The 12,462-nt window shown below is 44.6% G+C and overlaps 1 protein-coding gene across 3 annotated transcripts in view; it reads left to right on the top strand.

Moving 5' to 3' along the window:
• The window catches only part of LOC141217696 (uncharacterized), a 50,626-nt gene extending 38,483 nt beyond the window's left edge, over positions 1 to 12,143 (top strand). For 2 of the 3 annotated variants that reach the window (XM_073665833.1, XM_073665832.1), the window contains exons 3-5: positions 6,797 to 7,204; positions 10,344 to 10,475; positions 11,334 to 12,143. In XM_073665833.1, the coding sequence (XP_073521934.1) occupies positions 6,997 to 7,204; positions 10,344 to 10,475; positions 11,334 to 11,929 (936 nt within the window). In that variant the 5' untranslated portion in view covers positions 6,797 to 6,996 and the 3' untranslated portion in view covers positions 11,930 to 12,143. The remainder of the gene's footprint in view (positions 1 to 6,796; positions 7,205 to 10,343; positions 10,476 to 11,333) is intronic. The other variant, XR_012286496.1, reaches the window with a different exon arrangement.
• Positions 12,144 to 12,462: the final 319 nt, after the last annotated feature.

Below are 12,462 nucleotides of genomic sequence, written 5' to 3'. Positions count from 1 at the left end.
TATTTTTATTTCTTTTTCTTTAAAGGAATGTGTCACATACATTTTTTAAAATGACTAATAATATCACATTCAAGGAACAAAAACCATCACACCATAGCCGGACCACAATTTACCATCACATAGTCACCAAATAATACCACATACAAGGTATACTGCCACACCATGACCAGACCACATATTACCACCACATAGTGATCAAATAATAGCACATACAAGGAAAAAATACCGCCACACCATGGCCAGACCACATATTACCACCACATAGTGATCAAATAATACCACATACAAGGAAAAAATACCGCCACACCATGGCCAGACCACATATTACCACCAAATGGTCACCAAATAATACCACATATACACTGTGTGCAGAATTATTAGGCAAATAAGTATTTTGATCACATGATAATTTTTATACATGTTGTCCTACTCCAAGCTGCATAGGCTTGAGAGCCAACTACCAATTAAGTAAATCTGGTGATGTGCATCTCTGTAATGAGGAGAGGTGTTGACTAATGACATCAACACCCTATATAAGGTGTGCTTAATTATTAGGCAACTTCCTTTCCTTTGGCAAAATGGGTCAGAAGAGAGATTTGACGGGCTCTGAAAAGTCCAAAATTGTGAGATGTCTTGCAGAGGGATGCAGCAATCTTGAAATTTCCATACTTTTGAAGCGTGATCACCGAACAATCAAGCGTTTCATGGCAAATAGCCAACAGGGTCGCAAGAAGCGTGTTGGCCAAAAAAGGCGCAAAATAACTGCCCATGAATTGACGAAAATCAAGCGTGAAGCTGCCAAGATGCCATTCGCCACCAGCTTTGCCATATTTCAGAGCTGCAACGTTACTGGAGTATCAAAAAGCACAAGGTGTGCGATACTCAGGGACATGGCCAAGGTAAGGAAGGCTGAAAAACGACCACCTTTGAACAAGAAACATAAGATAAAATGTCAAGAATGGGCCAAGAAATATCTTAAGACTGATTTTTCAAAGGTTTTATGGACTGATGAAATGAGAGTGACTCTTGATGGGCCAGATGGATGGGCCAGAGGCTGGATCAGTAAAGGGCAGAGAGCTCCACTTCGACTCAGACGCCAGCAAGGTGGAGGTGGGGTACTGGTATGGGCTGATATAATCAAAGATGAACTTATGGGACCTTTTCGGGTTGAGGATGGAGTGAAGCTCAACTCTCAGACCTACTGCCACTTTCTGCAAGACAACTTCTTCAAGCAGTGGTACAGGAAGAAGTCGGTATCGTTCAAAAAAAACATGATTTAAATGCAGGACAATGCTCCCTCACATGCATCCAACTACTCCACAGCGTGGCTGGCCAGTAAAGGTCTAAAAGAAGAAAAAATAATGACATGGCCCCCTTGTTCATCTGATCTGAACCCCATAGAGAACCTGTGGTCCATCATAAAATGTGAGATCTACAGGGAGTGAAAACAGTACACCTCTCGGAACAGTGTCTGGGAGGCTGTGGTGGCTGCTGCACGCAATGTTGATCGAAAACATATCAAGCAACAGACAGAATCTATGGATGGAAGGCTGTTGAGTGTCATCATAAAGAAAGGTGGCTATAATGATCACTAATTTTTTTGGTTTTTGTTTTTGCATGTCAGAAATGTTTATTTCTAAATTTTGTGCACTGATATTGGTTTACCTGGTGAAAATAAACAACTGACATAGGATTATATTTGGTTTTTATTAAGTTGCCTAATAATTCTGCACAGTAATAGTTACCTGCACACACAGATATCCTCCTAAGATAGCCAAATCTAAAAAAAAAACACTCCAACTTCCAAAAATATTAAGCTTGGATATTTATGAGTCTTTTGGGTTGATTGAGAACATAGTTGTTGATCAATAATAAAAATAATCCTCTAAAATACAACTTGCCTAATAATTCTGCACACAGTGTAAGGGACAAATACCGCCACACCATGACCGGACCACATATTACCACCACATAGTGACCAAATAATACAATACTGATCATTAATAAAAAAAAAAAAAAATACTAATATTACCATAAGTGCCATTATACACAGGAGCTCTCTACATAGTAGACGGTGTACAGTGATCACCAGTGACATTATACACAGGAGCTCTGTATATAGTGTCAGTGTACAGGTAATACAGTGATCACCAGTGACATTATACATAGGAGCTGTGTATATAGTGTACAGGTAATACAGTGATCACCAGTGACATTATACACAGGAGCTCTGTATATAGTGTCAGTGTACAGGTAATACAGTGATCACCAGTGACATTATACATAGGAGCTGTGTATATAGTGTACAGGTAATACAGTGATCACCAGTGACATTATGCACAGGAGCTCTCCATATAGTGTATAGTGTACAGGTAATACAGTGATCACCAGTGACATACACAGGAGCTCTGCACATTAGTATATAGTGTCATTGTACAGAGAACACACTGACTCACAAGTGACGTCTCTAGTTGAAGTCCTTCATCTTCGCTTTTTTTCACTTTCATCCAGCGCAGACCGACCTCACTTCTTCCAGCCAGGACTCGTCTCTGCATAAAATAGCACACAGTTATCTAGAGCACATTCCCCAATTTCTACATTACGCAGCTGAATACAGATGTGCACCCACCATTAATATATAATTAGTTATTATGCAACCCACCATTCCAAATACAAATTGTAATCCACCACGGCCCCCCCCACTAACTGTAAATAGCCACTTTCTCCACCCAATAAATATATAAATTAAATAGCACCTGTACTCTTTCCCAATTCATTACCAGTCACACTCCTGCATCCTCAACACCCCCCACTCTGTACCTTCCGCTCCCCCAATTCATTATATTTACATGAACCCCTCCACTCCAATTCATTATGTCATGTTCATGCTCTCTCCCAACCTGTATTCATAATCATTTATTCTCCCCCACTCCCAATTCATCATTTGCTCTCCCCCACTCCCAATTCATTATTTGCTCTCCCCCACTCCCAATTCACCATTAGCTCTCCCCACCCCCCATTCAACATTTGCTCTCCCCACTCCAAATTCACCATTAGCTCTCCCCACTCCAAATTCACCACTAGCTCTCCCCACCCCCCACTCCCAATTCACCATTTGCTCCCCCCATCCCCACTCCCCATTCACCATTTGCTCTCCCCACTCCCAACTCATCATTTGCTCTCCCCACTCCCAATTCACCATTTGTTCTCCCCACCCTCCACTCCCAATTCACCATTTGCTCACCCCACCCTCCACTCCCAATTCACCATTTGCTCTCCCCACCCGCACTCCTAATTCACCATCTGCTCTCTACCCCCACTTCCAATTCAACGTTTGCTCTCCCCACCCCCCACTCACTATTTGCTCCATTCACCATTAGTTCTCCCCACCCCCTATTCCCAATTCACCATTTGCTCTTCCCACCCCCAATTCATCATGTGCACTCCACACTCCCAATTCACCATTAGCTCTCACTACCGCTCCCTCCCAATTGACCATTTTCTCTCCCCACTCCCAATTTACCATTAGCTCTCCCCACCCCCACTCCCAATGCACCATTTGCTCTCCCCACCCACCACTCCCAATTCACCGTTTGCTCTCCCCACCCCCAATTCACCATTTGCTCTCCCCACCCCCACTTCATCATTTGCTCTCCCCACCCCCAATTCACCATGTGCTCTCCACACTCCCAATTCACAATTTGCTCTCCCCACTCACCTCTCTCAATTAATCATTTGCTCTCCCCAACCACTCCCAATTCATCATTTGCTCTCCTCACCCCCCCATTCAGCATATGCTCTCCCCACCCCCCACTTCCAATTCACCATGTACTCTCCCCACCCCCCAGATCATTATCTGCTCTCCCCACCCCCAATTCACCATGTGCTCTCCCCATCCCCCACTCGCAATTCACCATTTGCTCTCTCCACCCCCCACCTTCAATTCATAATTTGCTCTCCCCACCCACCATGTGCTCTCCCCACCCCCAATTAATAATGTGCTCTATCCACTCCTCACTCCCAATTCACCATGTGCTCTCCCCACCCCCCACTCCCAGTTCACCATGTGCTCTCCCCACCCCTTAATTCCAGTTCACCTTGTGCTCTCCTCACCCCCCACTTCCAATTCTCCATGTGCTCTCCCCACCCCGACTCTCAGTTCATCATGAGCTCTCCCCACCCCCACTCCAAAATCATCATTTGCTCTCCCCACCCCCAATTCACCATGTGCTCTCTCCCCCCCCACTCCCAATTCATCATGTGCTCTCCCCTTCCCCCACTCCCTATTCTCCAAGTGCTTTCCCCAACCTCCACTCCCAGTTCATCATGAGCTCTCCCCCAAGACCATTTAATTAATTCTATTAAAAATAAATAAATTGATACTTACCTCTCATATAATCCCCTGCAGCTGCACTTCTGTACTGGCATCTTGGCCCTCTATGCAGACGCGTACGCGATGATGTCATTGCGTACGCACCTTCACCAGCACGTCCCATAAGAGGCGGAGGGACTGCACGGCCGTTCAGGTTTTATGGCGGTGAGAGCTCCAAGGGTCCCGGCACACGATACCCCAGTGTCGGCATATAAGTAAGCAAAAAAGATGGTAGCACTTAATAGAAAATTACATAAAAAATGGTGTATTTATTGGCCCGTGTGAACAGGTGCCAATGTTTCGGCTCAAAAGCAAGTGGATTTTTAATGCAACCAAACAAGCCTCATCAGGTCTAAGAAATGTATTTATTTTAATAAAATAAACAGTTTGTATTGTGGAGTCTGCTCCACTTCAGAATTATTACATATATTGGGAATAACTCTTTAACCCCTTCCCACTTAAGGTACTTTTTACTTTCCTGACCAAGCCAAATTTTTTAAACTAATATGTGCCATTTTATGTGGTAATAATTTTTTTCTTGACACATTGTAGTTTACGTTCGTGGTAAATTTAGGTCAATATGATAGACATTTATATAAAAAATATCGGAAATTTGATAAATATTTAGAAAAAGTCTCATTTTTGTACTTTGAATTTTGTATGCCAATGAAATGTCCCATCCCTCAGTTTTTCAGGACCATCTACGCATTTGAAAAGATTTTGAGGGACCTATATGTCATGTATACACCTCAAAATATTCAAAACCGTATTCAGAAATTTTGTATAACCCACAGGGCTTCATGCAAAGTTAAATGAAAAATTACTTTTTATTATTATTATTAGCATGTGAAGGTATTTGCAAAGGGGGGTAGCAGAGGAATAGTGAGGCGAGAGATGAACCAGTCGAGCAGCAGAGTTGGGGATGGACTGGAGGGGTGCGAGAGTGTTAGCAGGTAGGCCACAGAGGAGGGTGTTGCAGTAGTCGAGGCGGGAGATGATGAGGGCATGAACAAGCAGTTTAATAGATTGAGGGTTGAGGAAAGGATGGATTCTGGGAATACTTTTGAGCTGGAGGCCACAGGAGGTGGCAAGAGCTTGGATGTGGGGTTTGAAGGACAGGGCAGAGTCAGGGGTTACTCCGGGGACCGGGGAAAGTGTGATGTCATTTATTGTGATAGAAAGATCAGGTGGGGAAGATATGCGAGATGAAGGAAAGATGATGAGTTCAGTGCTGAAACAGTTGGCTTATCCTCGAGTATATACGGTATATACTTTAAACTGTAAAGTGTTAGTAACAAGGCAAATCAACAGTAGAACTAATAACAGTAAGCTTGGGATAGCAGAGAAAGTCTTTCACTATTTAACGTTAATGTTCTCTTCACAAAGGTGGTGTGCCCAGTCGTGTGAGTTTCCATGTAAGTTCTCTATGAAGCTCTGGCCCTAGCGGGGATCACTGGGTTTTCCGGCTAGGCCGCAAGTCTCTCTCTGATGTTCACTACTAGGACCAACCCTTCTCAATCAATATGTTTCCACAAAGTAAAATAATAGGAGCTATACTCACCTCTGGTGCTGGCACCATTCCAGCTGGATCACTGAGGGGCTCCCGCAGGAACTGAGCAGTCAATGTCTGTGATCCTAGCTGTTATCTTTAATTAACGCCTTTGATGCCGCAACCTATAGTATCAGTGGCATCTAGGTTGTCAAATAAAGGTAGGGGGCTCTTTTAGTCAACCAACTCACACAATGGCCCCCACAGCTGTAATTGTAAATCATGCCTCGCAGCATCGTGCAATAAAGCTCAACCAGGTTCACGTTCTGTAAAGGGACTAAAGTAAAAAAAGTAAAAACCAAAACGGTTTATAGAAAAAAATAACAAATCCCAGGTCCCGTTCTTTGATGTGGACTTGGGAACTGAGCCGACAAATGATGGCTGCATTATTCAGCCATCATCTGCCTCTAACAGATGCGAGTGGAGGGAAGCGACCGTTAACCTGTTATATGCCGCTAACTATCTGTGATGGCAGAATTTACAGCGACTGGTCCAGGTGGGGCACACTGTTCTAACTGTCCCTGCATCATGATTGTGGGGTGCCAAAGGGTTGTCATGACAGCTTGAGGTTTTCTGAACACCCCAGTGCTTGTCATGACAATACTCTGTAGTATCGGTGTCTCTGCGCCTTGACAGGCAGAGACGCCGTCCCTCTTACCGCCGCGCTCCCCTCCCGGCGTCCTCCGGCGCTCCTGCTTCTGCCGGCGCGCAGCTTCCCGGGCATTGTGCTTAGGGCGCCCTCTTAAAGGGGCCGCGCACGCCGTCCTAAGGAGTCCCCGACCAATGACCGGAGGACCTCTCATATAAAAGGCACCTCCTCCAAGATGGAGGTGCCCATGCAAGGTTGTAGCTTTGTGTGTTAAACTCTGCTTCAGCCCTCAGGTCCTGCTGCCAGCCTGACTACCAGTCCAGCCCGCCAGCTTGACTACAAGTCCAGCCCGCCAGCCTGACTACAAGTCCAGCCCGCCAACCTGACTACAAGTCCAGCCCGCCAGCCTGACTACTAGTCCAGTCCGCCAGCTTGTCTACTCTCCAGCCCGACAGTCTGTCTACAGTCAAGTCCGCCAGTCTGTCTATGGGCCTTGCCCGCCTGCTTACCTGGAAGCACCTGCCTGTTACCTACCGTGCCTACCAGTCAGCTTATCTGGAGGCTCCTGCTTGTTATCTGCCGTGTCTGCCAGTCTGCCTACCCGGATCACCCGTCAGCCTGCCTGCCGTGCTCATCTGCTGTACCGGTCAGTTCCTGCCTTCTGACCCGTGGGAGTCACCTGCTCTCATACAAGGTTGGTCCCAGAGTAGCACCTGGTCTCTCTGCTCGGTCTTCCCTGGTCACGGAGTCGATTGAGCCGCCGTATGACCTTGGTCAGTCCGAGTTGACAGCTACTTACGCCCCTCTGGTCCCTCCTTGCACCGCAGCACAGAGGTTCCACCACCCGGATCCGTAACATACTCCTTTGAACACATGCCTGTGGAGAGTAGGAGACTGTGATTTTTGCTACATACTGAAGCAGGGCTGCCACCAGGAATTTCAGCACCCCATACTGGCAACATTTCCGGGCACCCTTGAGACTCCACACCAGCCCCGCCTCCACCCCTCAAACTTTCCACCGTCCCACCTCCCACTCTTGGAAAAACTCTGCTTCTGCACCTCGGTTTCACCAATCACACATAAACAGTTCCCATCGAACACCATATCACATACACAGCCATCAGCTTTTGTTTTGGCCAAAAGATTTTTTAAGCCTGCCACCACGACAAGGTAGACTCTTTTGGCAGGGCCCTACTCTACTCTAACCTATTAAACATTTCTTAAACTATCCAATATTCTTTTTAGGTATATTTTGCTTATTTTTCTTTAAGGGAATGAGTGACGTACATTTTTTAAACTAATTGAAACCAGATTGTGATAATTTTTTTATAATCTGTATTTCTGACTTCAGATTATTGTATCCTGTTTTCTGTACATTTATGGAAATCTGCTGTCTTGCCTGTTTGGAGATATGAACAATAGACATATGGATGTATATATATCACAAGACAAAATATGGGAGTCTAATTCCTAGGGAGAGTTTTCTATACATGTTCTCATGTTTAGTGACATGCAGATGTCATTGTGCAGGAAAGGGGAAGAGGTGAGCTGTGACATGACCTAATGTGAATGGTGGATTCTGTTATCTCTCATTGTAATCCTGCTGGCTATGATAATGAGGTGACTGCTGAAAAGGAATCTCTTCTGGACGTGTTATTCTATTAGAAAAGCAATTTCTGTTTATTTATTATTTATGATATAAGGGGTGACAAACTTTAAAGTAAATTCTTCCAAAAAGTTAAACTATGATTAAAAGGATTGGCAATTTTCTGGTTATTCTTTACCAATGTGTTTGAGATGATGATAAGGCACTTAGTATTATGGTCTTTCTTGAACTTCGGCACTAAATACGAAATATGGGAAATAGACTATATTTCTATGTTGAATTTCTGCATTAAGGGCCTTTTATTCATCTCACACACACATTGGTTAAGAATAACCAGAACACGGTCAATGCCCTTAACATAAAAGTTTTGTAAAACATTCCCACTAAACATTTCGCTAATTAAATCTATTTTTCATAAGAGTCATTTAGTTAAATCCTTTGGTCAATTATGTAAAGTGCAAAATTATAATGTAACAAAACAAAGACAAAACGTATAACCAATTAATACAATGAAAATAAGGTCATTTTGTGAGGTCAGAAAACATATTAAAACAACAAACAGTTTTGCACACGATCTAAGGAAATGAACCATAATAATAAAGATGTATTTCCATAAATTCAAGAACAACAAACAATAGTGCGCTCTATCCTAAAAACTGAGCCCTAATATTAAATGGGTATTCCCATCTGGGGTACGGATAGTGCATCGCAGGGTCAGTCAGGTGCAGGTCTCAGAACTGAAACATTACTAACTGATCTGTTACATCTGTCTAATACTAGGACTTTGGGTCAGTAATCCCGCAGTCAGGCTAGGACACTCATCCATAATACAGGGGAACATACATGGCAATAACACACTAATGTAAAACTGGCTACATGTAGAAGATGTGAAGATGCAAATTTACATGTATGGAACAGGCAGTCGTTTTACCTGCTAGTTAGAAAAATCCTTAATCAGGTCTTTAATATTCAGGTGTCTGGCGAGGTCATGTTCAATTGACAGAAGGGCTCGGCTGTTTAACCGTTGTTCCGTCATTGTAGAATGCAGATAGTTCTTGAGAGTTTGCTAATGCTATCTCTCCTTCTGCTACTCAAAGTGGTTGGGTGATAAAAATTCTTGCAATACACACCTCTCCAAATCTTGAAGCTCGAATTTGTAGATGGCGTTTAGTAAAGCCAGTGGACCAATGTTTTCTGTAAATGTAGCTTCATAAACTTTCCGAAGACGTTGCTACTCAGAAAGTAACGGTGATGTGAGATCTACCTGCCTTCCCATGGGTTGTTCCATCTCTTGCTATTATTTTGAATTATTTGGTTCTTTCCTAGAATGAGTGGTTAAGTATGAAACAGGTTCCTCCGCTATAATCCATTATCTTGACGATTTTCTTTTTGTGGGACCACCAGATTCCAGGTCCTGTCAATTTTTGCTGGACAATTTTATTTTTTTCGCGTCGTATTTTGGCGTTCCCTTATCCAGTGGAAAAACTTTTGCTACTACTTCGCTATCCTTTTTAGGAATTGAGATTGATTCCGTTGCCATGGTTTTTCGCCTTCCCTCAGAAAAAAATTCAAAATTGCTGTCCCAGATTGAAGGATTTTGTTCTGTCCTCAAAGTAACACTATGTCAAATGCAGTCCATGCTAGGCCTCCTTAACTTTGCTTGCACAGTAATGCCTATGGGGAGAATTTTTCCAGACGTTTATCCCTCTCGACCAAAAGCATCAAGCTTCCCCATCATAGAATTCGGATAAAACCTCCTTTGAAAGCAGACTTGCTGGTTGGGAAGGAGTTCCTCTTGTCCTATAATGGATATACATTCTTTTAGTCATCGGAATTGACTAATGAGGATCTCTCCCTTTTTTCCGATGCCGCTGGATCTACTGGTTTCAGTGTCATTTTTGGAGACCAATGGTGTGCCGAACCTTGGCCGGAATCTTGGCGCACTGAGGGCTGGGTTAAAAACCTTACTTGGTTAGAGTTATTTCCTATCATCACAGCCATTTCTTTATGGGGCCCATCCCTCAGGGATAAACGGATCTGTTATTGGACTGACAATATGAGTATTGTACACGCCATAAATCACTTGTCATCCTCATCTCCCCTGGTTATCAAATTACTCAGATTCCTGGTATTAAAATGCTTACGTTTAAACATCTGGTTTTAAGCCCGCCATGTTCCGGGTACAAATAATGTCATTGCTGATTCTCTTTCTCGTTTCGATTGGCAGAAATTCCGGGAATGTTTCCCCGCAGCCAAACCAGAGGGGCATCCATGCCCATCCCTCATGTGGGAGGTGGTAGAGAAAGATTGATGGAGTTGGTGAGATCTTCAGTGGCCTCATCTACATGGCGTTCTTACGGTAAGGCATGGAATGAGTGGCATAACCTATTTGGGGATAGATCAGCAGCAGCATCCGACGCTGCCCGTCTGGAGGTCACAATCGAATATTTACTTTACTTGCGTAGCATGGGTGTTTCAGGAGCCGTTGCACAGAACCGCCTATCTGATCTCGGTGTTTATTTTCGCCTCTTAGGTTGGAACGATGTTACTAAGGTTTTCATCATTCGGCAGGCTATTATGGATTGGAGGAGGGAGCACACTCGTCAGGAGAACAGACGGCCCATTTCTTTCAGTTTACTTACCCGCCTAATCAACCCACTCCCGCTGTCCGCTCTTCTCCTTTCAAGTCTGCTCTACTCTCTGCCGCTTTTTGACTCGCGTTTTTTGGTTTGGTGCTTTGCGCATTAGTGAATTGGTGTCCCCATCCAAGCGCACTTCAGGAGGACTCCAGTATGATGGTATCACTCCCTGTGACCGAGGTCTCCGTATCCACTTTCGGAAATCGAAAATTGACCCGTCCGGTATTTGTTCATGGGTTCCCCTTCTTACCATCCCCGGTCCTATTTGTCCTTTAACCCTTGTTAATAATTACTTATCATTCTGGCGATCTGGTGACTCCTTTTTCTCACATGAGGATGGTTCTCCTCTTACGGTTTTTCAATTTCAATCTAGTTTTTTTGGAAATGTTTAGCTTTCGTAGGCCTTCCTCTCAAGGTATTTGGTACGTACTCCTTTAGGATAGCAGCTGCTACCGAAGCAGCCCGTGCTGGTTTGCCTAACTCCGAGATCCAGCACATTGGTAGATGGCGTTCCTCCTGTTTTGCAAGATACATCAGACCGAATTTATTGCTTCACTAACTTTATTATCTCTTCATAGATGGTGTAAAACACACAGTGAGGATACTGGGCCACTCTTACATCTTCTGGGCATCCCAAAGAGCAGAACGTCGACCAGGTGGCAGAGGTCTTGGGTTCCACGGCATCAACGTTTTTTTGAGAGGAATAAGAGGCTTGACCTGGCCTCAGGTTCTTCCCGAGGTGGTGCGGATAGCTCAGACTGCTTCCTCTCCCTTAATTCTAGTCCTGCATGCGGGCGGGAATGATCTCTGCTCCTTTCACCTAGCGGAACTCCTCACAATCATGCGCTCCGACGTGGATAAATTCCACAGACTTTTTCCAGAGCTTACTCTGATTTGGTCAGAGGTCATGTCACGTGTTGCATGGCAGGGCGCGAGAGATGTGGCGGCAGTTGAACGTTCTGTGCGCACGCTTAATGCCCGCTTGTCCCGCTTTATCCGTTTTAAGGCCGGAGTGGTCATGAGGCATCACCAACTTGAGGGAGACAATTCCAGTCTTATGCTACCCGATGGAGTCCATCTGACGGAAATAGGGCTGGATATTTTTCTCTCCGGTCTCCAGGATAGCATAGAACAAGCTTTTTACCAAATGGGTGGGGGGCGGAGCGCAGTATAAATACTCCGCTCCTCCTTAGCGGTCATTTTCTCCATCTTGATGTTTTTTTCCGGGACGAAGTCTGACTTGCGCTGGGAGTCCAGCTGTGGCATATGGATTTGCACCCGTTTCAGCTGGCCAATAGTGCCTTAACCGAGTTTTATACCGGTTAAATACTGAGCATGTCCTTTTTGGCTGTGACCGACTTCTACCCATTAAAAGGAGTTTTGGTTAAGATCTGTGTGTTGTCGTTATTCCATGGGACTTTTTGAGGAAATATTGTTGTTGGGTCTCAGCAGTCTGCAGGGCACGTCAATCTTTAATTGAATGCCCCTTGACTGCTGTGCCCTGCTGAAGGGGTTAAATTGTGTGTCCCATGTTCTTTTTCTCCTCTCCTCCTGGCTTTCACCCAATAATCCTCTTCTTCCTCCCTCTTCCCCTCTTTATAAGTCCAGACCCTGTGTGAAGCCCAGCTGTGCTTGGTATCACAGATCCTAGAAGGGTGTATTGACGGATTCCTCCACAAGAGGCCCCCATAACCATTCACACATCTC

The sequence above is a fragment of the Phyllobates terribilis genome, unplaced genomic scaffold (genome assembly GCF_046119375.1).
Source record: "Phyllobates terribilis strain yellow unplaced genomic scaffold, ASM4611937v1 Scaffold_243__1_contigs__length_2969482, whole genome shotgun sequence".
NCBI lineage: Eukaryota > Metazoa > Chordata > Amphibia > Anura > Dendrobatidae > Phyllobates > Phyllobates terribilis.
Note: the sequence above shows the minus strand (reverse complement) of the source record. Positions and strands in the feature narration are given on the sequence as shown.